Here is a 24,155-nt window from a genome sequence, read left to right as displayed (position 1 = left end):
CCGGGTGAAACCCGACCTTTTTTTTTTACATTTTTGTTTAATAAACCCAAAAAATATAAAGTTAATTTGTGAATAATTGGTCTCATATATGTTTTTATAGCCTATATCCCCATGAAATGTTTCTTAACTTTTTTCATATGGGATAACTATATTGATAGCCTACATCCCCATAAAATATTTCTTAAGTTTTCCATGTGAGATAGCTATATTTATAACCTTCATCTATATGGAATGTTTCTCAACTTTTTCATTTGGGATAACTATATATATAGCTTTCATCCCCATGGAATGTTTAGCTATATTTATAGCCTACATTCTCATACTATATTTCTTAACTTTTCCATATGGGATAACTATATATATAGCTTTTATTCTCATGGAATGTTTAGCCATATTTATAGCCTACATCCCTATGCAATGTTTCTTAACTTTTTTTATATGGAATAACTATATATATAGCCTTCATCCACATGCAATGTTTCTTAACTTTTTCATGAGGGATATTAAAACCTCAAATATATATATTTTTAATTTTTTTCGGGTTGACTCGTGTTGACCCTTTGGCCGGGTTAACCCTCGGGTCAGGTTTAATAACTATGCTAATAGCTTGCACTTGGTGCTCGATGCATGATGAGATCAGGTGGTCGGTGACTGGCACCTGTAAAACGTCTCCTTTTATACATTTGGGACTCTCAGATGCTTAAGTATCTTTTCATATAGAAAAAAATCAATAATATTTTGAATCATGGGATTGTGAACCTTCTTTCTTTTAAGGATTCAAAGGGTCTTTATAACCCATGATTCTTACCCTTTGGTGGAGAGGAGAGCTAAAAAGTCATAATTCCTTGATAACATCAAGCATCTCTTATGTGCAAAGAGGGGAAATATTTTTGACTCATCAAATTCTCGTGGTCCAACATAGAGCCTAACAAGATTATCAGATCTACATGTACTTGAGCTCAATGCTTGATTAAGCTTAAGGATGTTAGGTTTGGCAGCTCACCAGGCTCGTATATGCTTGACTCAGTGCTTAACTGAGCCTAAGGATGCTAGATCTGACAGCTCGCCAAACCCGTATATGCTTGGGATCAGTCTGACAGCTCGTCATACCTATATATGCTTGGGTTCAGTGCTTGACTAAGCCCAAATGATGCAGGGTCTGGCAGCTCGTCAGGCTCGTATATGCTTGGGCTCAGCGCTTGGCTGAGCCTAATGATGTAGGTTACAGCAGCTTGTCAGACTCATATTCTTAGTGATATGATCCAAGCAATGCTAGATTCGAATTGTGGCGTAAAGTTTTTTATTGTCTAGTTTTATGCTATTGAGCATAACTCTAAATTAAACCGTTGAATCAAGCTAAAACTTTACCAGAAGATTTTAGATGTATTTTTCTATGTTGGGGTAAACTTTTAGGTGAATTGGAGTTCGGGAAGAACTTGCGATATAGGTCAAAACAGGCTGTATAAATTTTATTATTTACTTCCTTTTGACTTGTGGACTTCCTATTTGGCAAGAATCATTTTCCTACAAGGGTGTGACAGCTTGTTTTGGAAATTTCATAGTTCTACAAGGATCTTTAATGAGTTACAACATAATTTTCAAGTGTGGTAAAGATTCATTAATGTTCTAAAATCCTATTCTTACAATGATTTCTTATTCATCATAGCTACACAAGAAAAGAAGAGCTGGTGGTATTTAATGACATATTGGTTTTTAGGATCATTAGGTAGATAAAGACTTAGGACTTATGGCTTTATCTTTATTTTTGTTAGCTACAACCCAAAGCTTGTTTGAACTTAATTAATATTTTGTTTTCAGTTAGAATTCAATGCTTGTTTGGATCGGGGTTTGGGCTTATTAGTAAAGGTTTTGGGTCAATTTTTGTAAGCGAGTCAATTTAGTCAAGGATAGATCCATTAGGGTTAATTTTTCAGAACTATTTAAACACATGTAAGCCTAAATTTCAGCAGTCATTGATGAATAACACTTCTGAATTTTTCAGTTTTGACGTGCGAAAGAGATTCTTGCATTCTTTGGTTCTTGAACGAACTGAATCTGACTTATCAAAGATTAACTGGCTTCGTAGCGTCATTCGATTTCATTCCAATAGTGTTGATGCCTTGAGACAAATTTCAATTGTGTCACACTCCTATTAGATCTATTTTAGCTTTCTAAAATCAAATCTCAATCCTGATTGTAAGTTGTGTGACCACGTGATTATAAGGTTTGCATTACTTGAACTCTGTGATTGGTTGAGTAAAAAAATGTTGGGTTCTCACATTATCTCTAGTTCCTTTAAATAAAAATCTAGGTAAAAATAAAACATGTTGATACATTATGAACTCTGTTCACATGGGCCTATTCATGCCAGACAGTACTAATTCTAGAAGGAGAAATCAAGCCTGCGGTGCTGTTATGGAAAGTATCTTTAAAGGAAAAGAAAAGAGCAGCTAACAATTCAAGCAAATTAAAATCACCTTCTACAGGGTCAGTAATTCCATCTTGTGCTGCTACAAGTAATGAAGAGCAACTGAGCCAGATAAGCAGAACAGCTCCAAATGTGCAAGCTCTTGATTTAGACATGCCAAGAAGGGAAAAAGCACCAGAATTCCGAATCATCTCCTAAAACCCAGAAGTGAAAGTTCTTGGACAATCCAAATTTCCCACTGATGTAAAGAAACAGATGCTTCAAGGGCTTGAATCTGCACAGAAAAGTCCATGTTTTCTAATGAAAACAGAAACCACGTGTTCTAATAAAAATACAAAATATTTTCTAATTACTTCTCAAACAAGGTAGAAAGCTAGTCAAAACAATAGTTTCCAGAAGGCTAGAGATGCAATAAACAAAGAAACAAATCGCTACCAGAAACAATAGATAAATTAAGAAAGAAAAAGATAAGATATTTTTATACATATGGAAGTATATATATAGAAGCAAGCATACATAAGCTGTAGGTAGAGTTGAAAATCAGTAGTGTTGATCAAGCTCGAGCAAGAAAACCTGTAACTAGAGAGCTTTGATGATTAGACAGAAACGTTGAAATTAACAATGTATAAGATCTTCTGGAGAGGTGACCATGTAGATGATATTCTTCTACGCTGAATGTTATTAATATAATTAGACATGTAAGGCAGCGGAAAGATCTTTTACGGCAAAGGTTATGACCACCACATGCTTCGACTTTCTTTATTGCAACCTTGACAAAATCAAAATATGAGCATTTTACTTTGACTAAATCAAGGAAAGCAAGCTATCTCAAAATTAAACCCTTTTCTTTGATCTCATCAAAGATAAAGCCATCATCTGTGTTTAACTTAACGTGAATTTTACCTCTTTTTTTTTTGTATAGAGATTTAGACCATGATATATAGCAAAACTAATTTCATTTAAACACTTGAAAATTAATTAACGAGGGGAATAAATGTCCAATAGCGACATTTACTTGTATTAGGAATTAGTACTTCTCTCAATTTGACTTCCGAGCCCATTGATAATAATTGTTGAAAGATTCATTTTACCTGCTGCTTTTATTTTTAGCGATATTGCTGATGAAGTTGGATGTGCATGTCGTTGTTTTTCCCAGATATCTCAGCCTCCCCAATAAATGATGAGAATATCCTTTCTGATCATCAACCACATGCATGTCCTGTGTTTATGACCCGCATGCGACCACTATGAAAAACAAACTCTAGCTATGTATACAGCACAATTTTGATGATCATATTACTTCATCACAATATCATTATGCGATGAAGTTAATTACATGATCATCAAAAGATGAAATAGAATAACTATTTGATATTATTTAAGTCATAGACAACTACTTGATATTATTATTAAGTTTAGTCCAGCGAGTAATCATGAAACATTTTTATTCGACTTTTTGCCTAGCTCATTGCGGCAAGAGGCATTGTTTTTTGTCCCAGTTTCTCGCTTGTCAAATGTGCAGTCCTGGAGAAATTAATTATCAAGTAGGTTTAGTCTAACACATAATCCATAAAGAAACCGATGAATATAGGGTAATATGGACAAAATCATGTGACATCGGAGACCACTGTACAATGATCCATCCTTCGCAATTCTTGGGGTGAATCTCGATACATCCATGAACGATCATTCATGACTTCTATCGAATCTCTATAAAATTATGATGACAACATGTATTAATTAACTATGTTAAGTAAATAAATTTGCAAAAAAATTAGTTTACCTCGAGATTTTCCAACAAACCAATTACAACTTCTCATAAATATTAAATATTCATTATCAATTATCATTAACGTCCATACAAATTAATACATATATATCAATTTACGAAAATTACAACTCCGCAATACCATTGATGATAAAAATTAAAACGGACCCATTAAATAAGCTATTAATTATTTCAAAACAACACATGTAATTCGATAATTCAATAAAGTTTCAACAATTTACAAACAAATACAATCTTACAAAATCTAAAACAAACCATAACAAGTACAAAATTATACATTCATATACTACAAGTTTGTTTGAGAAATAACAATAAAACATGTATATCTACTAACAAAATACATATACTAAAAAAACAATAAAAACCATGATATTTAAATGTTAAAATTTAAAAAGATAGAATTACCTACAAAAACTGATAAAAATCCGGAGGTAAATCAAAACACGGATGCTGTGACAAGAAGACTTCAAGATATATATATGACTTGTTGTATTGAGAAGAGTGAGATTTGTTTTAGGAGGGGGGCTAGTTGTTTATAGATGGGGAGAGTTGAGATGAGGAAGAAGAAGGAGAAGAAGAAGGAGAAATAGGGGAGGATAGGGTCGAGTAAGAGGGGATATATTAACTTTTGCCGACGGATTCACCGACGGACTATTCCGTCTGTGATTCCGTCAGCTATTTTGACGGTAAATAGGACACGTCACCGTACAGAACTGCCGTTTTGAATCCCTCGGTGATTCCGTCGGTATTTCTCATTGGTGAACCGGTCTCTTCACCGTACGGAGCTGCCCTTTTGAATCCCTCAGTGATTCCGTCGGCATGTTCATCGGTGAACCGGTCTCGTCGCCGTACGGAGCTGACTTTTTTGAATCCCTAGGTGATTCCGTCGGTAAAAAAATACCCGTAATAACCTCCACGTCAGCGAACCACCCTTTTTTTTTTAATTTTCAACATTCCGTCAGTAAGTCTGTCGGTATTTACCGACGGATTGTTTTCGTCGGTATATGCCGATGACCTTACCGACGGATTAAATTCTATCGGTAATGGCGACCTCAAATTGCCGACGGAATTATTCCGTCGGAAATTCCGTTGGTATTAAGTGAATTTCTGGTAGTGTGTATTTTGTGCATATCTTATATATATTCTTTGGTTTCTAAAGACGAGGTGCGGTTGCGAGACTTTTTTTATCTGATAATAATTCGTAATATTAAAGAGTCGGAAAGATTTACAACACGAGATTATATTCACTGGTTGGCTTTCCATCGCCCTGTTAGTTGTAACTGGAAGGAAGGGTGGTCATTGGGAGGCCTCGTAAGTAAGAAACATTAATGTTTTAACTTCAAGAGTTAATTGCTTTTCATGGTAAAAATTTTGTGTTTGAGAAAAGCTACAATATTTATAGCTTTTCTTACACCTTCGAGCTACCACAACGCCAAACACACACCACACACTAATAAATTAACAAAGACAGTGACTGTTAGAGAATAATATAAATCATATCCTGAGACTTCACCTAACAGCTTAAGCTATTGGGTTGAGATGGTTCTTTGACATGGTATCAGAGCCTTGATAACCAAGCGGTCACGAGTTCGAATCTCATCATCCTCATTTATTTGATAAAAAATTAAACACAGGGCAATGTGGACCTATGCAAGTTTTAAGGCCAAAAAGCTTTCACTTGAGGGGGTGTGTTAAAGAATAATATAAATCATATCCTGAGACCTCATCTAACAGTTTAAGTTATTGGGTTGAGATGATTCCTTGACAGTGGCATTGACACAAAAGGAATCCAACCTTAATTTTCACGCAGTGCAACCAAAAATTCACAGAAATGATACTTGAGGCTCTTTACCCTTCATGGAAAGGCAACCACAACCAACAATTTCCAGGAATGAAAAAGAGTAATGGATAAATCCCTCAGAGGCTAAGAGATGAACGAAGTTATTTCCAGGAATGAAAAGATCTAAGCAGTAGCTGGTAAGGATGCTCTTCCAGGTTGACGGTTGGCCAAGGGTCCATGGCATCCAAGAAGCTGCGTGGAACACATAATCATCGGTTTGATTAACCAAAACCCAGTGTTCCAAATAAGATAAGGAAAACAGGTACCAATTGTTATTGAGTGGATGCAAGAATAAATTTTTAACGAGGGCTCACCTTGGCATTCACATCATCTGGCATAATCTTGTTCTCTGCCTTCAACTTCAAATAATCAGTGCGATTAAACATTGTAAAACCCCTGAAAATGATGGTTATCAAACAAGATTAGGTAGTAATTGTAAGTGCATACTCACCAACTAAACAGAAAGTAAAAAACTTCCAAAAGAAGGTGGGGAAATGGCTTGCCATAAGGTGCAGGCTTTCATTTTTCCAGTATGGTAAAGCAGCACAGAAATAAGAAATCAAGGCATCAGGTGTGCCTCTGAGAACAAAGAAAACGCACACTACCTCATGCATAACAATGATGCTAACATAAAAAATAATAGAAAACCGTGAGATATCACGGTTAATAAAACAAATGAAAGAAATTGCATGCCACTTCCTGCTGACAATGATCTTTTGGCGACCAGGGAACTTGAATTTTGCACGGCGAAGAGCCTCCTGAGCATGGTGACTGTTGCTGTCCTTGCAACGAACGTCTGACAGAAGAACCTGTCCAATTGCAACTCTAGCACAAGTTCCCTGTGGTTTACCGAAAGCACCTCTCATGCCAGTTTGGAGCGAATCAGCTCCACCACATGAAAGCATCTTGTTGATACGCAGGACATGGAATGAATGAACCCTGACTCTCAAATGGAAAGCATCCTTTCCAGCATTGTTGCAAGCAATAGGTGCTGCCTCAAGAGCCTCACTGGAGACATTCTCCTCCCAGGACACCAAGTGCGCCCAGAATGGGAACTCATCAACTCCCTTCCTCTTCATGCCAACATCATAAACCCTGATCTTAGGGTCAGACACACCGCGGCAGTAACGTGATTATGGGCATGGCTTATTTTTTATCTGACGGTAACATCGTGCAGGTCCTACAGATAAGAAGTCAAATCGATTGAATCATAATGAAATAAATAGAAAATGAGTTGGGTTAAGATTTTCACACGATTTAATTTTAAATTCAGATAAACAAGAAATGGGATTAAAAAATTTCAAAGTTGAACTAGTGAATTAGGTTTAATAAAAATTCCAAATAATTCTCTAAAACTTGCATTCAAAAATCTTTTTACCGTTACCGAACATGAGAGAACAGGGAGAGGAGGGAACATATTCATTGGTTCAAAACATGGGGTGGGACAAGGAAAGAACCTCTTGCAAAACCCATTTAATCCATCAGATCCTTAAACACACACAAACTTGAAACTAAATAGGAGAACAGGTAGATTTTGATCTCATAGCAATATCATTAATTAATTCTTCATTACATTACATGTCAGTAAAAGATATGTTGGCAGTGTAAAAGGTATCTCTATTGCTCTGCCTACTATTTTCACAAAAAGACGAATTCTACCAAGACTCTAGAAAACTAACCAAAAAGTTGATAGATAATCCCCCCAATCCAATCTTGAAGGACTATAGCAATGGCAATCCAAAATTTGGTTCTCCATTTTATTTTTATTCCTTGTATTTCATTTTATCTAGGAGTGATGGTAGGAGCAACTCCACTAACAAGGTCGCTGCTAGAGACTTCTGACGACACGTAAGGGTTCTTCAATAGAGAGCATGAAGAGGGTGAGGTCATTTCCATTCCGGTATCAGTGTTCATTGTATCCGTTGTTTTAGTATCCGATTCTGGCATCATATGCCACATATTTTCAAGTTCCCGGACCACATCAATCATTGATGGTCTTTCATCCGTCTCATCGTTGCAACATTTCATGGCCAAAGTTAAGAACTTGTCGACGCAGTCGGAAGGATAAGAACCCATTCGTCCATCAACGATAGAGAAGATCATACCAGTTTGATATGCGATATTAACCTGTCGAATCATAAATCCAGAGATTATGAGATTCAGAGATTGAACTGATGAAAATATTTCGTCATCATGAAATGGATTTGGGGACTAAATGCTTCGTCTGCATGACATGGTGCTCCTACAGGATCTCTAAATCAATATTTTCTATCGATATAAAAGTAAGAAATTATAGTCTCGAGTCAAATAAGAAGAGGTGGTAAAAAACATTACCTCTCTAACAATGTTTTTGCCGTGCGAGATTGGTTGCATCCCAGTCAGCAACTCTAGAAATACGACACCAAGGCTATAAACATCACTCTTGTCTGTCAATTTATGAGTCAGAAAGTACTCTGGATCAAGGTAACCCTGCAGAGTTAATACAACGTTTAAAAGAGAAGAAATACAGGGAATCAGTTAACTCCCGGTTTCTATTTCAACTTCGAATTTCATCATGCTACTGGAAGATATACATGTAAAAGGCTCAGGCTCTATTCTTTTCATTAAACATAGTGCGTGCGATAGACTTACTGGAGTACCCTTCACGACCGTGGATATATGACCCGGCACATCCCCTTCAATGTCTGGTACTGGGGCAAGTTTCGAGAGTCCAAAATCAGCAACTTTGGCATTATACCTGGAGTCCAATAATATGTTGCTTGCCTTGACATCTCGATGGAATATTGGAGGATCAGCTTCTGTGTGTAAGTAGAGGATGCCCTTAGCTGAAGCCAGGGCAATTCCCAATCTTGTCGCAAAACTCAAAGGTTCTTTTGCCTTCGCTGCGATACCAGATGCATGATCCATCAAATAAAACCCATGGGATAAGCACAGAGAATATTGAAGTGAATCAATCTTGTTTTAGGATTAAAAAAAATGGAATTCTATAACAAAAATTGTGAGATGTACCAGAGAGATGATCTCTGAGAGTGCCATTCGACATGAACTCGTAAACCAACATCTGCACACACAAAAGGAACAGATAATACAACCTTTTCCCAAATGATGTCGCAAATGGGAATTTTCCTTGAGTTGGCTTCACGATGATCAGAAGCATGCAGTTTAATGTTGGTCAAGCTAAAAAAAGGAATGGTGGACTTCAACTAAATATCTCAAATTTAAAAGACATGAGAGTGCACCTGTTCGCCACCTTCATCACAAAATCCAATCAAAGATACCAGGTTCCGATGATGTACCCTTGACAGCAACTCTATTTCTGTTAAGAACTCTCTCTCACCCTGAAAAGATGCCTCTTCAGCCCGTTTTATAGCCACAGTTCTGCCATCAGCGAGATATCCTTTATAAACTTTTCCATAACCCCCTTGACCAACTTGGCTGGAGCTATTGAAATTGTTGGTAGCCAAGGCCATTTCAGCATAAGAAAAATACTTCACACCTTCAATTTTCAGGGAGGCTTTTGATACTGTGCCCAAATACAGGAGCATGTTAAAAATGAAACTGTTTCCAGCACTAAACTTTTGTTATGAAGAATTCACAATGCATATATATATGTGTGTGTGTGTGTGTGTGTGTGTGTGTGTGTAATTAAAGTTAGGATTTACTGGTTTGACACAAATATGAGATAAAACACCACACAAAAAGATAAAATATTTGCATAATTCTAATCTTGGAAAGGTGAGGCACTCACCACGACGTCTTTTTGATATTGCTCCATGGTTCCTCGAACGTTTTCTCAAGATAAGAAGAGAAACAACTGCTGATAATGCAACTGCTCCTGCGATGGCTCCCAATACTATGCCAACCAGAGCACCCGTGCTTAATTTAGATTTTTGAGGGGTGACAGAAAGCACTGGGATATAGCAACAACAGTGAAGATGAGGATATCAAACCTTTGTAACACTTTCATCACACACATGCACCGATGAAAGTACACCAGACATAAGAATTACAGACTGCATTTTGGTTAGAATACTTCACAACTCATTTCATCAGCAAACACTAACAAAATAGCATTATTATAAGAATCATGGCAGTGAGACCAATGATTCGAGACTCCACATTTTAAACCATAATCACTTAGAAAGTGCAGAAAAACTTTCCACAACCATTATTATTATTATTATTATTATTATTATTATATGTAGTTTGTCTATGAAGTAAGAACATATTCATGTATAACTAGGACAAGCATCAATTTATTTTTGATATAACACTGATAGGTTTAGGAGACAGACCATTTATATAAGGACCCAACAGATTGATGTAGAGAAGTTCATAAGGTCCGAATAATTGACTGTCAGGAATGTTCCACCCGGTGAACATGCTAATGATGCGTCGAACCTCACTGTCATTGAATTTATGAGAACTGTTTTCATTAACATAGACAGGAAAAAGCTTCAACTGCATTTTTAATCGAGGTCCTTTTTCCCATATAGCTGAAGAAAGGTCTAGCTGATAAAGATGCAATTCAAGACCAGAGGTCAAATAGTCCTGGAATGCAACTCTGTAAGGGATAAACTTTGAGAAACCAGGACTTTTCAGTCGATATTCGAAGATCAAAGGGGCAGCACAGACACAAGATATAGTAGGTGTTTGGAAATATTCATAAGGGGGTGGGCATGATTGAACGGAACAGGTAGTAACATTAGATTCTGTTGTACTCTGATCGTTCATATCACCATTCTGTGATCCACAAAATTTTACTATATTGGAATTTGAGCATGCCGGATTTCCTTGAAGCCTGAAAATCATATATCAATAAGTGATTGCCTGAAAGTTCTATATTTGTCCACGAAAGTAGGACCAAATTAAAGATCACATCTTTTAGTACTATCAAATGCAAAGTGAGTATTTTTGGCAGATGAAGATTCTCATAGAAGGGTAGATAAGCATCATGCACATGTAGACATAGTGTAGCAATGCTAGTACAGAAGCAAACCATAGCGTGACATTCTGAGGGAGACTGGTGCTGCCAGAAATATTTGAAAGCCTATTGTTTTCAAAATGCCTGCAAAATCAAAGAGCAAAAACTGCTGATTAGCGAAACAAGCATCAGATGCTAAAGAACTAGACCATCCTAGAGCATCCACCTTCAGTATTAATAGAGTATGCTGAAATCAGCACGTCTTCATTCTTTTTTCTTAGAAATCAAGAACAGAAGTGTGCTTCAAAGTATTTACAACATAAAGGAAAGCATTTTCATTAGCCTCTTCCGCAATAAGAAATGTTCATTTTTATTTCAGCTCTTACAAGTCAAGTCCTTCATTCCCATTGGTCCTAGTTTGCCAGATGGTGGAGGGAACAGAGCCACTCAATGAATTGTTTGCAATTGACCTGCCACAGAATATGACCAAGTTGAACCATTAATTTAATTTAAATCATACTACATATGTTTGGGCACCATCTAAGCTTTGCCAGTAAAATCAAAATGTTACAGCTTCTATAATAACATGAGCTATAATATCAGCTTTAAGAAACCGGAAACCAATGAGAAAGAATGAAATAGCAAGTGGAAAAATGCTCACAGTAGCTGAAGTCGAGGAAGGTCTGAAAAGTAGGCAGGAATAGTTCCGTTAAGAGTGTTGTTGGATAAATTGCTGCAAAATAAGCAATGAACATCAACGTCCAAAAAAGCTTCGCTGTCATAAGTCCAATGATTTCAAAATTTCAAATAATACTCCAGACACTTGAGCGATTTGTCTTATGCAAAGAATCTATATATTTGACTCGTGAAAACTGCTATAAAAAAGTAGATCATGTAACATTTTCAATAGGGAGAAACCTTACATGGTTGTAATATTTTCAAAAAGCTTGTTTGGAGGTATGGGTCCAGCTAGCTGGTTGAAACTGAGGTCTCTGAGAAATCACATTGACAATGGTAAGTGGAAAAACAGAAGCCAGCAGAGTTATCCAGGAAAGGAACATCATATAATTATCCAGTCAGGTGGAAGCCACAGATAGAAAATATATTGACTTACAGATAGCCAAGATTTGGTATCCCGCTCAGGTCAGGCATCAGACCTCGCAAGCTACAGTTCCTGAGACTCCTGATAAAGGCCAGTCAAGGAACAGACGGCAATCACATTAAGAAACACGTACAACTTTTGAAGCTTGTACACTAAATAATAAAATGAGAAATCACACAAAGGTTCTAAGACATGAAAGGTTTACGGAATCTAGACAAGCTGACATGACATGTCTTCACTGCAGCAAAGTAGATTATTGAAGGTGAAATGAAACAGTAGGTGACAAGGAAATGATAGTACAAAGATACTCAAAAACTCCATATTTTACAAATTTTATTGTATGATTAATCTATCACAAATCAAAAGGTTTGGTGTGTATCAAAACTGATTGAACAGTCGAGGATTCAGCAGACATACAGATATTGCAAGAAGGGAAAAAAAGGCATACGTAGACTTTTGTCAAAGCAACTTCTTGTCAAATTATATGACTTACAATCAAGGCATTAAGTTCTGCTCGCAAGCATTTATACACACACACACACACACACGCCAACAGTACCCCCATCCTCATGAGAAGAATGGACAAGCTTTACTTCTCAAATACTTGCAAATCTAGGGTTGCAATTTGCACTTACAACTTCAACAATTGAGTCATGTTTCCATAAGAAGGTGGGATTGTGCTCCCATCAAACTGGTTATTGTCCAGCTGGCTGCAAAATGAAAATAGGCAAAGATTACTAGACACAAAAATCTATGAAGCTAAAATCTACTATATTGATATAAGAAACCATAAACTCATGATTCATAATTTCCCAGGAAGTAAGAGGGCCATACAGTATAAGTAATTTCGGCAATTTGTATAAATCTGGCGGAAGAGTTCCTGATAGATTGTTGTTATCCAGAAGGCTGCAAATATTTTTCATGTTAGCAATAAATTGACACATAAGAGACCAGCAGAACAATAAAGGGAAGAAATGAAATTAAGTAAACAAGTTCAGTGACGGATAAACGACACACTACTGAAACAGGAATCTGGATATTGCAAACTTACAAGTGAACAAGATTCGGTAATCTGGAAAGCTCAGCCGGGATTTGCCCACTAATTGAATTGTTGTTCATGTGACTGTCCACAAGGGAAAATGATATATGTACCATGAAGTATGAACTAGTTAAGTAAAAGAATCAAGATTATTAGCACTAGTTATAGAGAGTATAGCATCAGAGTAATCCTCACAAGTGCTTTGTGCTGTTCAAGTACGCAAATGATTTAGGTATTGGTCCTGATATATGATTCTGGTCTATCTGTATTCTGTCCAATTTTGGAAGATTGCCAAGCTCTTCCGGTAAGGGACCGGTTAATTGATTTCCATTCAGGAGCCTGGAAAAATAAATACTCCATCAAACATAGAATGAGAAAACAACTGTAGAGTGTAGTTCAGCAATAGAAACAAAATAAACTGTATTCACATTGACTTTGGTGTCAACATTCAGCACTAAATAAATCAGTTCATGAGAAATAACCTAAACAATTAGAACTCAGAGACTTTAAAATGCTTGATCTGTTGTTTTCACATTGTAACAGTGTTGAAACTGTTACAATCTATGCTGTTAAGCTAAAAAGAAGTTCCAACTTACAAGAGCTCCAAAGATTTAATATTGCCTATCTCCGGCGGTATGCTTCCAGTAATGCTGTTCCACATAAAATCCCTTCGATAAGATCAATAGAGAACATATGTCAGTCAAGCAGATAAACTGTCAAGAGATAGCCATTCTAACAGAGAGATTTGTTTCGGAGGAGAGGACATGAGCCTTACAAAATCTCCATGTAAGACAAGAGGCCAAGCGATGGTGATAAAGTTCCTGATAAATTCATATTTAACAGTTGTCTGCAAAGAAAACAAAAATATTGTTACACTGTGTCTGGGAAAAAAAAGAGGAAGTCTGGAAATATCCATTATTCAATCTGTGTGCAAAGTTCCATTAAAATTTTCAAATTTATGAGCTTGGATTCTAACATGTAGCTTTTGCATGAGGCTCAGATAGGGGTAATTATCGATTTAGTAGGGAATTATGGAGAGTTTTCATGTGATTTGGAGAAGAGCACAACAAAATAATGAATTCTCGAACTGGCAATCTGCAAGCTTTAAGGTGACGTGTTTTGAAAAATTGGGCAATCCACACCAGATTACTCCTAACCTTGAAGTAACTCTGGCCAACATATATTCAACATCAAAACAAAAACTTAAGGTAAACTGAAAATAAAAATGTTCAGGCAGCTTATTGGAACGAACTGAAAAGGAAATAAAAATCTGAGGTTTGGAATCATACAATTCTCTAACATGTAGATAGGCATCCTCTTTTGTTGTATTGAAGCACAAAACCCCTGTCCAGTTTGATGTGCATGGATCCCCTCGTCTCCAATTACTCAAATTCTTATTGATGTCAATTAAACTGTTCCTGATGTCTTGCAATGCCTTCACTGCAAAATTTAAGCATTTGGTCATCATCGTTTCATTTTTCATTGCGCCTTGAACAACTACTTAACAACATCACAGGCACAATAACATGGTCTTCAATCAGATTTCTCAGTAGGTTCCACAATGAATCATAATATGATGTTTTGAGCATTATTCAAGATACTTACCAACATCATCAACATTTCTTGCCTGGACAATTAGCAAACCAAGGATAACAGTTCAAAACTACTGGAAGTCTCAAAATTTGCTCCATGTACTAATTACAATCAGTATTTGATGCGCATACCAGCAAAAAAATTGAAGGTACAATAAGATTAATTAAATCAATCAAGCTCACTGATTAGGAACTCTATTCACAAGGGCATATTCAAGCCAGACTGTACTAATTCTAGAAGGAGAAATCAAGCCTGCAGTGCTGTTGTGGAAAGTATCTTTAAAGGAAAAGAAAAGAGCAGATAACAATTCAAGCAAAATCACCTTCTACAGGGTCAGTAATTCCTTCTTGTGCTGCTACAAGTAATGAAGAGCAACAGAGCCAGATAAGCAGAACAGCTCCAAATGTGCAAGCTCTTGATTTAGACATGCCAAGAAGGGAAAAAGCACCAGAATTCCGAATCATCTCCTAAAACCCAGAAGTGAAAGTTCTTGGACAATCTAAATTTCCCACTGATATAAAGAAACAGACAAATAAACAGATGCTTCAAGGGCTTGAATCTGCACAGAAAAGTCCATGTTTTCTAATGAAAACAGAAACCACGTGTTCTAATAAAAATACAAAATATTTTCTAATTACTTCTCAAACAAGGTAGAAAGCTAGTCAAAACAATAGTTTCCAGAAGGCTAGAGATGCAATAAACAAAGAAACAAATCGCTACCAGAAACAATAGATAAATTAAGAAAGAAAAAGATAAGATATTTTTATACATATGGAAGTATATATATAGAAGCAAGCATACATAAGCTGTAGGTAGAGTTGAAAATCAGTAGTGTTGATCAAGCTTGAGCAAGAAACCTGTAACTAGAGAGCTTTGATGATTCGGTAAGTTTTTGACCAGCAGTACCATATGAAATGCAGCAGCAGAGATTATATATTGATCATGCAAATGGTGATGATGATAGCCATCTTTTTCATAATTCACTAAGCTTTAAATTGGTGTTGAATAAATAAACCAAACTGGGGCTGGCTCTTTTGACTTTGTTGTTGGGATGTTGAGGAGTTTTGAATGCTTTAAATAAGAAACTGGTCTGTGACCAACATGGACAAGAAGGCAGCTCTAGCTGATGTGTTTCTTGAACGATATGGCCAACCTACCTCTACCTGCAGCCAAAAGTTTAATACTAGAATAATATGGCCTAGCAACCGCCACTTTCAATGGTAATCATAACTGGAATTTAGAATTTCAAGTTTAATACTAGAATTTTTTTTTTATTTTAAGTGCGTTAATTTTAAAATTTTCTTACTTAACTCTTTATCTAACTCAAGTTTTTAATTAAACTACATGAGAGCTAACTTAATTTAAATTGATTAATTTTATAGGTACAAATGCAACCTTAATGATTGATAAAAATATGACTTAGCTTTTAAAAAAACTTTAAGATGATAAATTTTTTAAAATATTAAAACAATGACAGATTGGATCGATCTTCGTCCTCCTATGACCCGGGTCATGGACTTCATTGGGTTCAATAACTTTTTTTATTTATTTATATGATAAAAATATATGCTCACAAAATTAAGCATCAATCTAAAAATAAACGCTTATTTGAGACAATTATCCCTATAAAAAGCAAACAAAAATTCATAATACAGTCTATTTCCTAACCAATCCAATATTAAAGGATGAAATAAAAAAAGAATAAATTAAAAACAATTAAAAGATCAAAAACAAAAAAAAAATATATAATATCGGTGGGTAAACTCGTCAAACCTGTGAATCGGGTAAGCCGAGTGAGTACGTCAAACCTATGAACTGAGTTATGGACTCCACTAAGATTATAATTTGTTTTTTTTTTCAAAAATATTTTGAATTTAACTATATGATAACAAAAATAGACGATTGCGAAATCAAACATCAACCCAATACTGAGATTTTTTTTAGATCGCGATAACCTCATAAAAGGCTAAACGAAATCAATTATGAAACTGAATTTCCAATTAACCCAGTATTCTAAGGATGAAATAAAAAAAAAAACTAATTAAAAAAGTTAAACTTGTCAGACCTGCGAACCAAGTCAACCAGCCAAACATGTAAATAGGTTCATGGACTTTATAAAGTTTAATAACATAAATTTTTTTTGAAACCTTTTTTTAACTATATGAGAAACAATATGTGATAAAAAAAAGTCAAGATCAATTAAAAAAAAAAGGCATCCCACCAAACTCGTAAACCAGAGCAACCCGGGTTACCCTAACAAACTCGCAAACCATGCTAACCTTATAGAAAGGTAAAATAAAAGGAAACAAATTATGAAGCTAAATTCTCAAACATCCAAATATTAAAAGAAGAAATCAACAAAAAAAAATTTGAAAAAAAAATCATAACAAAAATTCAAAAACAAAAACAAAAAAAAAGTAAAACACTGTGGATTACTATTGTCATTCACAGTGCAATGTGTGTGGGTGAACAATGGTTTCCTCACATCCTTTAATTTTTGTTACTTTAGAAAGTTTAATAACATGACTTTTCTTTAAAACTATTTTTTTAACTATATGAAAAAAAAAAATAGACTATGAAAAAGTCAAGTTCAATTAAAAAAGAAAACAAAAAGACAATCCACCAAACTCATAAACCGGGGCAACTTGGGTTACCCTGGTAAACCCGTAAATCATGCTAGTCTCGTATAAAAGCAAAAAAAAAAAGCAAAATATGAAGCTGAAGTCTCAACAATCTTAATTTTAAAAGTTGAAATCAACAAAACAGATTTTAAAAAAAAATCATAATAAAAATTCAAAAATAAGAAAAAAAGAAAAAGGAAAAGAAAGGAAAACATTGTGGATTACAATAAAATATGCAATGGGTGTTGGGTGAATAGTAGTTTCCCCCATATCCTTTAATTTTTGTTACTTTATAAAGTTTAATTTTTCTCAAAAATTATTTTTTAACTATATGAGAAATAAGTAGACTATAAAAAACTCAAGTTCAATTAAAAAAACCTACCAAACCCATAAACTTGAGCAACCTGAATTATCTTGACAAACCCTTAAACCACGTTAATCTCATAAAAAGACAAAAAAAAAAGATAAAAAAATTATAAAGCTAAATTCTTAACTATTTTAATATTAAAAAAATAAAATTGACAAAAAGAATTTTGAAAAGAATCATAACAAAAAAGAAAAGAAACGAAAAAGGAAAAAAAAATCATGTGTTCAAGCTGCAAAAAAAAAAAAGCAATTGGGGAAGATACTGTAGCAATCCATAGTGTTTTGTGATGAAAGCTATTGTGATTTCCCCACATGTTTTAGTTTATGTTAACTAGTATATAGGTTCGTGCTTCGCCACGGGTCAGACCAATGTTTTTTAAAATGTAAAAAAAACAATATTAAGAGCACAAAGAATTTTTTAACCGTGTTATTAAATCTGATCAAGTGAGTTAATTTTGAAACCTTCCGACTTAGCTTTTTACCTAACTCAAGTTTTTAATTAAATCATGTGGGAGCTAGCTCAACTTAAATCAATCAATTTCATAGATCTAAATGCAACCTTGATGATCGATAAAAATATAATTTTGATTTTAAAAAAAACTTCAAGATGATGATTTTTTTAAATATTAAGACAATGACAGATTGGATTGATCTCAGTCCCCTCACGACCCAGGTCATGGATTCTATTGGGTTTAATAATTTTTTTACAAACTTTTTTATTTAATTAATTTAATTATATGATAAAAATAGATGATCACAAAATTGAGCACCAACCTCAAAATAAATACTTACTTGAGACAATTATCCCTATAGAAAGCAAACAAAAATCCATAATCCAGTCTATTTCCCAACAAATCCAATATTAAATAATAAAATCGAAAAAAATAAATTAAAAACAATTAAAAGACTTAAAAAAAACATATCTTATCGGTGGGTAAACTCAAAAAAAAATTAAAAAATAGGTTTTTTTTTCAAAAATAATTTTTATTTAACTATATGATAACAAAAATAGACGATTATGAAATCAAACACCAACCTAATACCAATATATTTTTTTTAGATCACGATAACCCAATCAAAGATGAAACGAAACCAATTATGAAACTAAATACTCAATTAACCCAATATCTAAGGATGAAAAAAAAACTAACTAAAATAAAGTTAAACATGTTAGACCCGGGAGCGAAATCAACCAATCAAACTTGTAAATAGGTTCATGAACTTTATAAAGTTTAATAACTTAACATTTCTCTGAAACTATTTTTTTTAACTATATGAGAAAAAATAGATGATAAAAAAATCAAATTCAATTAAAAAAAGACACCCTACCAAACTTGTAAACCAAGGCAACTCAAGCTACCCTAACAAACCATGCTAACCTTATAAAAAGGTAAAATAAAAAAAAAACAAATTATGAAGCCAAATTCTCAACAATCCTAATATAAAAAGATGAACTCAACAAAAAAATTTTTGAAAAAAAAAGCATAACAAAAATTCAAAAGAAAAAACAAAAATAAAAAAGAAAGAAAGCAAAACATTGTGGATTACTATTGTAATTCACAGTGCAGTGTGTGTGGGTGAACAATGGTTTCTTCACACCTTTTAATTTTTTTTACTTTATAAAGTTTAATAATATGACTTTTCTTTAAAACTATTTTTTAAAACTATATGAGAAAAAAAATAGATTATAAAAAAAAGTCAAGTTCAATTAAAAAAAAAGATAACCCCACCAAACTCATAAACCGGGGCAACCTAGGTTATCTTGGCAAACTCGTAAATCATGCTAACCTTATATAAAGGCAAAATAAAAGGAAGCAAATTACGAAGTTAAATTCTCAACAATCTAAATTTTAAAAGATGAAATCGACAAAAACAAATTTGAAAAAGATCATAACAAAAATTCAAAAAGAAAAAAAAAGCAAAACATTGTGAATTACTATTGTAATGCATAGTGCGATGGGTGTTGGGCGAATAATGGTTTTCTCACATCCTTTAATTTTTGTTATTTTATAAAGTTTAATAACATGATTTTTCTCTAAAACTATTTTTCTAACTATATCAGAAAAAAAATAGACTATAAAAAATGTAAAATTCAATTAAAAAAAAGAGAGAGAAAAAAAACTCACCAAATTCATAAACTGGGGCAACCTGAAATACCTTAACAAATCTGCAAATCACGCTAACCTCATAAAAAGATAAAATAAATAAAAAATTAATAAAAATCATAACAAAAAAATGAAAAGAAAAAAAACCTTGTGTTCAAGCAGGAAAAAAATAATAATGAAAAAAAATATTGTAGCCATCCGAATCTTTTGTGAAATGCTTTAGTTTATGTTAATAATTCTTCTAAGCTGAAGGTTATTAATATTAGATATGCAAGGCAGCGGAAAGGTCGATTACTTAAACGGCAAAGGTTATGACCACCACTTGCTTCGATTTTCTTTATTGCAACCTTGACAAGATCAAAGTATGAGCATTTTACTTTGACAAAATCAAGTAAAGCAAGCTATCTCAAAATTAAACCCTTTTCTTAATTTGATCTCATCATCAAAGATAAGCAAAACTATTTTCATTGCAACACTTGAAATTAATTAATGAGGGAAATAAATGTCCAATAGCAACATTTACTTGTCTCAATGTGACTTCCGAGCCCATTGATAATTAATAATTGTTGAAAGATTCATTTTACCTGCTGCTGCTTTTATTTTTCGCGATGCTGATAGAGTTGGATGTGCATGTCGTTGTTTTTCCCAGATATCTCAGCCTCCCCAGTAAATGATGAGATCCTATATGATCATCAGCCACATGCATGCATGTCCAGTTTTTATGATCTGCATGCGACCACTATGAAAAACAAATGTATACAGCACAGTTTTGATGATCATATTACTTCATCTCATCATTATGTGATGAAGTTACGTGATCATCAAAAGATGAAATAGAATAAGCTTGAACAATCCCTTTCTTACTAAAATGTTTAAGCGTTTCCCTGATGGCTAATGCCATTTTCTCTCTCTTGTAATTTTCTCTTATAATATACTAGTTGAAAGTTCTTTGTTGCGTACGTTGTGCGTCTAGTCAATTTATTTTTAAATATAATAAAAAATTATTTAAGTTATAGATAATTATTTAATATTGTTATTAAACTCAGCCTAAAAAATAAGAAGAAAGTGAGAGATGAGGTGGGTTGAAAATATTCGAAGATTTGAAAATTAAGTAGAAGATGCAAGCAAGCGATTAACTTGATCAATAGCTGAACGAAACACGGATGATATGATTCTATAGGTGGAGCTGATGGAATGTCAACACTTCTATGCTTAATTTCTCATTGTGTTTCCGATCGAGGAATAGTCTCACCAAATGATCCAACCATTCCCATCACTTTCTCGACGTGCATGTAATTATCAATCTGATCAGGAAGTCAGCATAGCAACTTGGTGCAAGTCAACAGATACTTTAATTTATTTATTTTTAGTTTGAAAATGCAGATCTTGAGGGAGGCTAATTAGGTGATTTGATCAGCTAATCATATATGGTTGTGAAATCAGGTTGCAATAGCCCCCCAGATATTTCCCCATCATATTCTGGAGCCTGTTCCGCGTTGGCCAATTCTATCAGCATCGTTTGGTGGCTGCAACTGTTGCCAGTATATATATAGGACTCGAAAATCTTTCTTTACTTGTGTTTCTTGCTCGATAATATCGAATGTAAGGATAACTCGGCAAATTGGCTATATATATCTCTGCAGCAAGCCAATTAATTCAAAGAATAACAAAAACCAGCCAAGATTAACTCATTAATTATTACTATGGAAAACAAAACAGAAATCAAATCCCAATTCGTGAAAGCCAATATTGGTCTTAAAACGAGGAGAATGCAGTCCTTGAAGATATACTTAAGTAATAACCAATTGTAATGATCTTGGAGAGTGCTAGCCGTATCGAGATTGGTCACATAAATACATCTTCTACCTTAGAGAACATCATAGTTTGTAGTCCTGTTGGTTCCTGAACTAACAACATGTCACCATTCACCTAAAGAAATCTCTAAATAGATGTTTATATATACTTTAATCCATAAACAATATATATATATTTGCTCTAAATTAGCTGGATGAATCTTCTCTGAAGCGTCCTAAGAAAGGACAATGTTTGAAGAACAGACAATGCGTCTTATCTTAATTTCCACTTTACAGGGATGAGGGTGCTGTCTTTGCTGCCTTACGAAAAAACTAAAGCATATTGGTTCCTGGCTCTCCAAGTCGTAACTAGATAGATCATTACAATTTAATTAATTAACCACTATGATCTAGCCATAACTGAGAAGCTATGATTGGATGTTCTTAGCTGTCGGTGCTTGTTTTATATGGTTATATTTTGTATCACGGGTCGTCATGATAAAACAAAAGTAGTAGCTTCATTATTATTATTATTATTATTAAGATTAATTAAGAAATACCGTGGGAAAATTACTGTTTCCTACGCCATTGTTCATCCCGAGATAAATTACTGTAGATTATTATTTTCATAACCCAATTTTTGAACAAATAACAAAAAATTAAATATAGCTGACAATGGGGTTAAGACAACAAAATTTGAAGTTTGGGGATGTAATTTGAGAGTTAATTGATCAATTTTGAAAGAATTAAAAGTTAAAGATTTAATTAAGGGCTAAATTGAACAATCCGGAAATTAAGGACTGTTTTGTAAACAGTGTTATAATTCAAGGATTCAATTGAATTTAATCCAAGGGCACAATTAGAAATCAATTGTTTCTGATTAGGATCCCAATTGTTAAGTTTAAACTGTTTGGGGACTAAATTGAAAAACAGCCATGCCCGAGGACACAACGGCACCGTTTTGGAAGCATTGTTCATCGTCTCCTACGTTTGCGCGGATGAAGCCGATTCAACAGGAAATCTGCAGCAAATCGTGGACCACGTCTCTTGCCCATGATCCCGTTCGTAATTTGAATAACAGTCCTGCAAAGGCAGGACTGGTTGAGGGGCAAGTTTCTCTATAAAAGGGAGAAGAAAACCCAGAACAGAAAAAAAGAAAGAAGAGGGGGAAGAACAGAGAAAAAAAACACAGCGACGGGGGAGAGAGGCAGAAAACGAACCCAAAAAAAATACAAAGCAGAACCCATAGAAAAACCCAGAAAACAGGGGAACAACAGGGCTGGACGAAGAACAAAAAAAAAACCAGAGAAGGACTAGTGGAAGACGAATAACACAGGGGACTGAAACAAGAAAAAACAGGGGGCAGAGCAGGAACCGAAACCAGAGGGAAAAGGGGCCGAGAACCGGAGACAAAAACAGAGAGGCAGGTAACGAAACAGGGAGAACGAACAGGGGAAAGCGCACTGGACTGGGAAACCCAGGAGACACACAGACAAAAAAAAAGAACACAAGCAGAGGAAAGTCACCGAGACCGTTGCTACTGCCTTCGGCGTTTCCAGAACCAAGAGAGAAAGCAAAGGAAAGCAGAAGAAGGAGCAGAGGAGAGGAGGCAGTGTCGGCCAGCCAGAGCTTCGCCATCGTCTCCATCGACTCCAGCAGACCAGGTTAGCACATTCTTCTTCTCGCATTATTTCAGGTGGCATTTACACTGTGCAAGTGAATTTTAATTCACTTGCACAGTGTAGCAACACGCGTGCGTTAGAGCACGCGTGTTGCTTCGCCCAGCCAGGCCACTGGCTTGGGTCAGTGGCCAGGCCGGGCTGGCTGGGCTTAGCCGGGCCCAGCCCCAAAAAAATTATGCTGGCCCAGCCCAGTTCAATAAAAAATAAAAAATAAAAAATAAAAATAAAAAGCAGAAAAATAAAAAATAAAAATATATATATGTATGGATAAAAATAATGTAAATTTATTGGTTTGTTCACTGACGCCAGAGTCAGGAATAAAAATACCGGTTTAAATTTATATTATTTTTATTCGTTGTATTTTATTTTATTTAGCTAGAAAAAATAAAAAAATATGTGCATGCGTAAAAAATAAATTTATTTTTGTTTATTTATTCACTGGCACTAGAGTCAGGAATAAAAAAATATTAATCTAATTTATTTTATAGCTACGTGATATTTATCAACGCCAGAGTTGGAAGTATCCATAGTTTAATATTCACTGGCGCCAGAGTCGGGAATATTATAAGCAAATTATCATATCGTAAACTAATAAACATTTAGCAATTTAAGACGAAACTAGCAATGCAGCCTATGTTTAAGGGGTGATAATATCTTTCCTTTTACGTAACCAGTCCCGAACCATAGAATCTCTGTTGACCAGTTAGGGTTCCTAGTGACCATAATACTAGGTGGCGACTCTTTAAACAAAGAATATCCCCATTAAAGAACAGGATGCCAGAAATCCGTTCTTTCCAAAGATTTAATAATTTTTTAAGGCCGCCGTGATGTCGGGTGCGACAATTATAATAGTTTGTGTTTTTTTTATTACAT

General features: G+C 34.6%; 2 protein-coding genes across 16 annotated transcripts in view; both read right to left on the bottom strand.

Moving 5' to 3' along the window:
• Positions 1–15,861, bottom strand: part of LOC7465190 (probable LRR receptor-like serine/threonine-protein kinase At1g06840) — a 38,764-nt gene extending 22,903 nt beyond the window's left edge. The window contains exons 1-21 of one of the 15 annotated variants that reach the window (XM_024583887.2): positions 15,517–15,804; positions 15,038–15,274; positions 14,412–14,562; positions 13,898–13,969; positions 13,719–13,790; positions 13,318–13,461; positions 13,135–13,206; positions 12,918–12,989; positions 12,719–12,793; positions 12,096–12,164; positions 11,905–11,973; positions 11,643–11,714; positions 11,368–11,451; positions 11,057–11,125; positions 10,353–10,858; positions 9,806–9,967; positions 9,297–9,580; positions 9,067–9,118; positions 8,689–8,939; positions 8,392–8,526; positions 7,590–8,184 (exon numbers count right to left, since the gene is read on the bottom strand). In XM_024583887.2, the coding sequence (XP_024439655.1) occupies positions 7,840–8,184; positions 8,392–8,526; positions 8,689–8,939; positions 9,067–9,118; positions 9,297–9,580; positions 9,806–9,967; positions 10,353–10,858; positions 11,057–11,125; positions 11,368–11,451; positions 11,643–11,714; positions 11,905–11,973; positions 12,096–12,164; positions 12,719–12,793; positions 12,918–12,989; positions 13,135–13,206; positions 13,318–13,461; positions 13,719–13,790; positions 13,898–13,969; positions 14,412–14,562; positions 15,038–15,179 (2,898 nt within the window). In that variant the 5' untranslated portion in view covers positions 15,180–15,274; positions 15,517–15,804 and the 3' untranslated portion in view covers positions 7,590–7,839. Of the gene's footprint in view, positions 1–2,477; positions 2,703–2,944; positions 3,340–7,589; positions 8,185–8,391; positions 8,527–8,688; positions 8,940–9,066; positions 9,119–9,296; positions 9,581–9,805; positions 9,968–10,352; positions 10,859–11,056; positions 11,126–11,367; positions 11,452–11,642; positions 11,715–11,904; positions 11,974–12,095; positions 12,165–12,718; positions 12,794–12,917; positions 12,990–13,134; positions 13,207–13,317; positions 13,462–13,718; positions 13,791–13,897; positions 13,970–14,411; positions 14,563–15,037; positions 15,275–15,516 lie in introns of those variants that run through there. The other 14 variants (XM_024583889.2, XM_002319397.4, XM_024583888.2 and 11 more) reach the window with 14 other exon arrangements.
• On the bottom strand, positions 5,859–7,236 carry LOC18104696 (60S ribosomal protein L10). The gene is made up of 2 exons (XM_024583894.2): positions 6,372–7,236; positions 5,859–6,249 (listed from the first exon to the last, which is right to left on the bottom strand). Exon 1 carries the CDS (start codon positions 7,134–7,136, stop codon positions 6,480–6,482), a length of 657 nt encoding a protein of 218 aa, XP_024439662.1. The 5' UTR covers positions 7,137–7,236; the 3' UTR covers positions 5,859–6,249; positions 6,372–6,479.
• Positions 15,862–24,155: the final 8,294 nt, after the last annotated feature.

Source organism: Populus trichocarpa, chromosome 13, assembly GCF_000002775.5.
Source record: "Populus trichocarpa isolate Nisqually-1 chromosome 13, P.trichocarpa_v4.1, whole genome shotgun sequence".
In the NCBI taxonomy this organism is placed as follows: Eukaryota; Viridiplantae; Streptophyta; class Magnoliopsida; order Malpighiales; family Salicaceae; genus Populus; species Populus trichocarpa.
The sequence above is the reverse complement of the archived record's forward strand: the minus strand, read 5'-3'. Positions and strand labels throughout refer to the sequence as shown.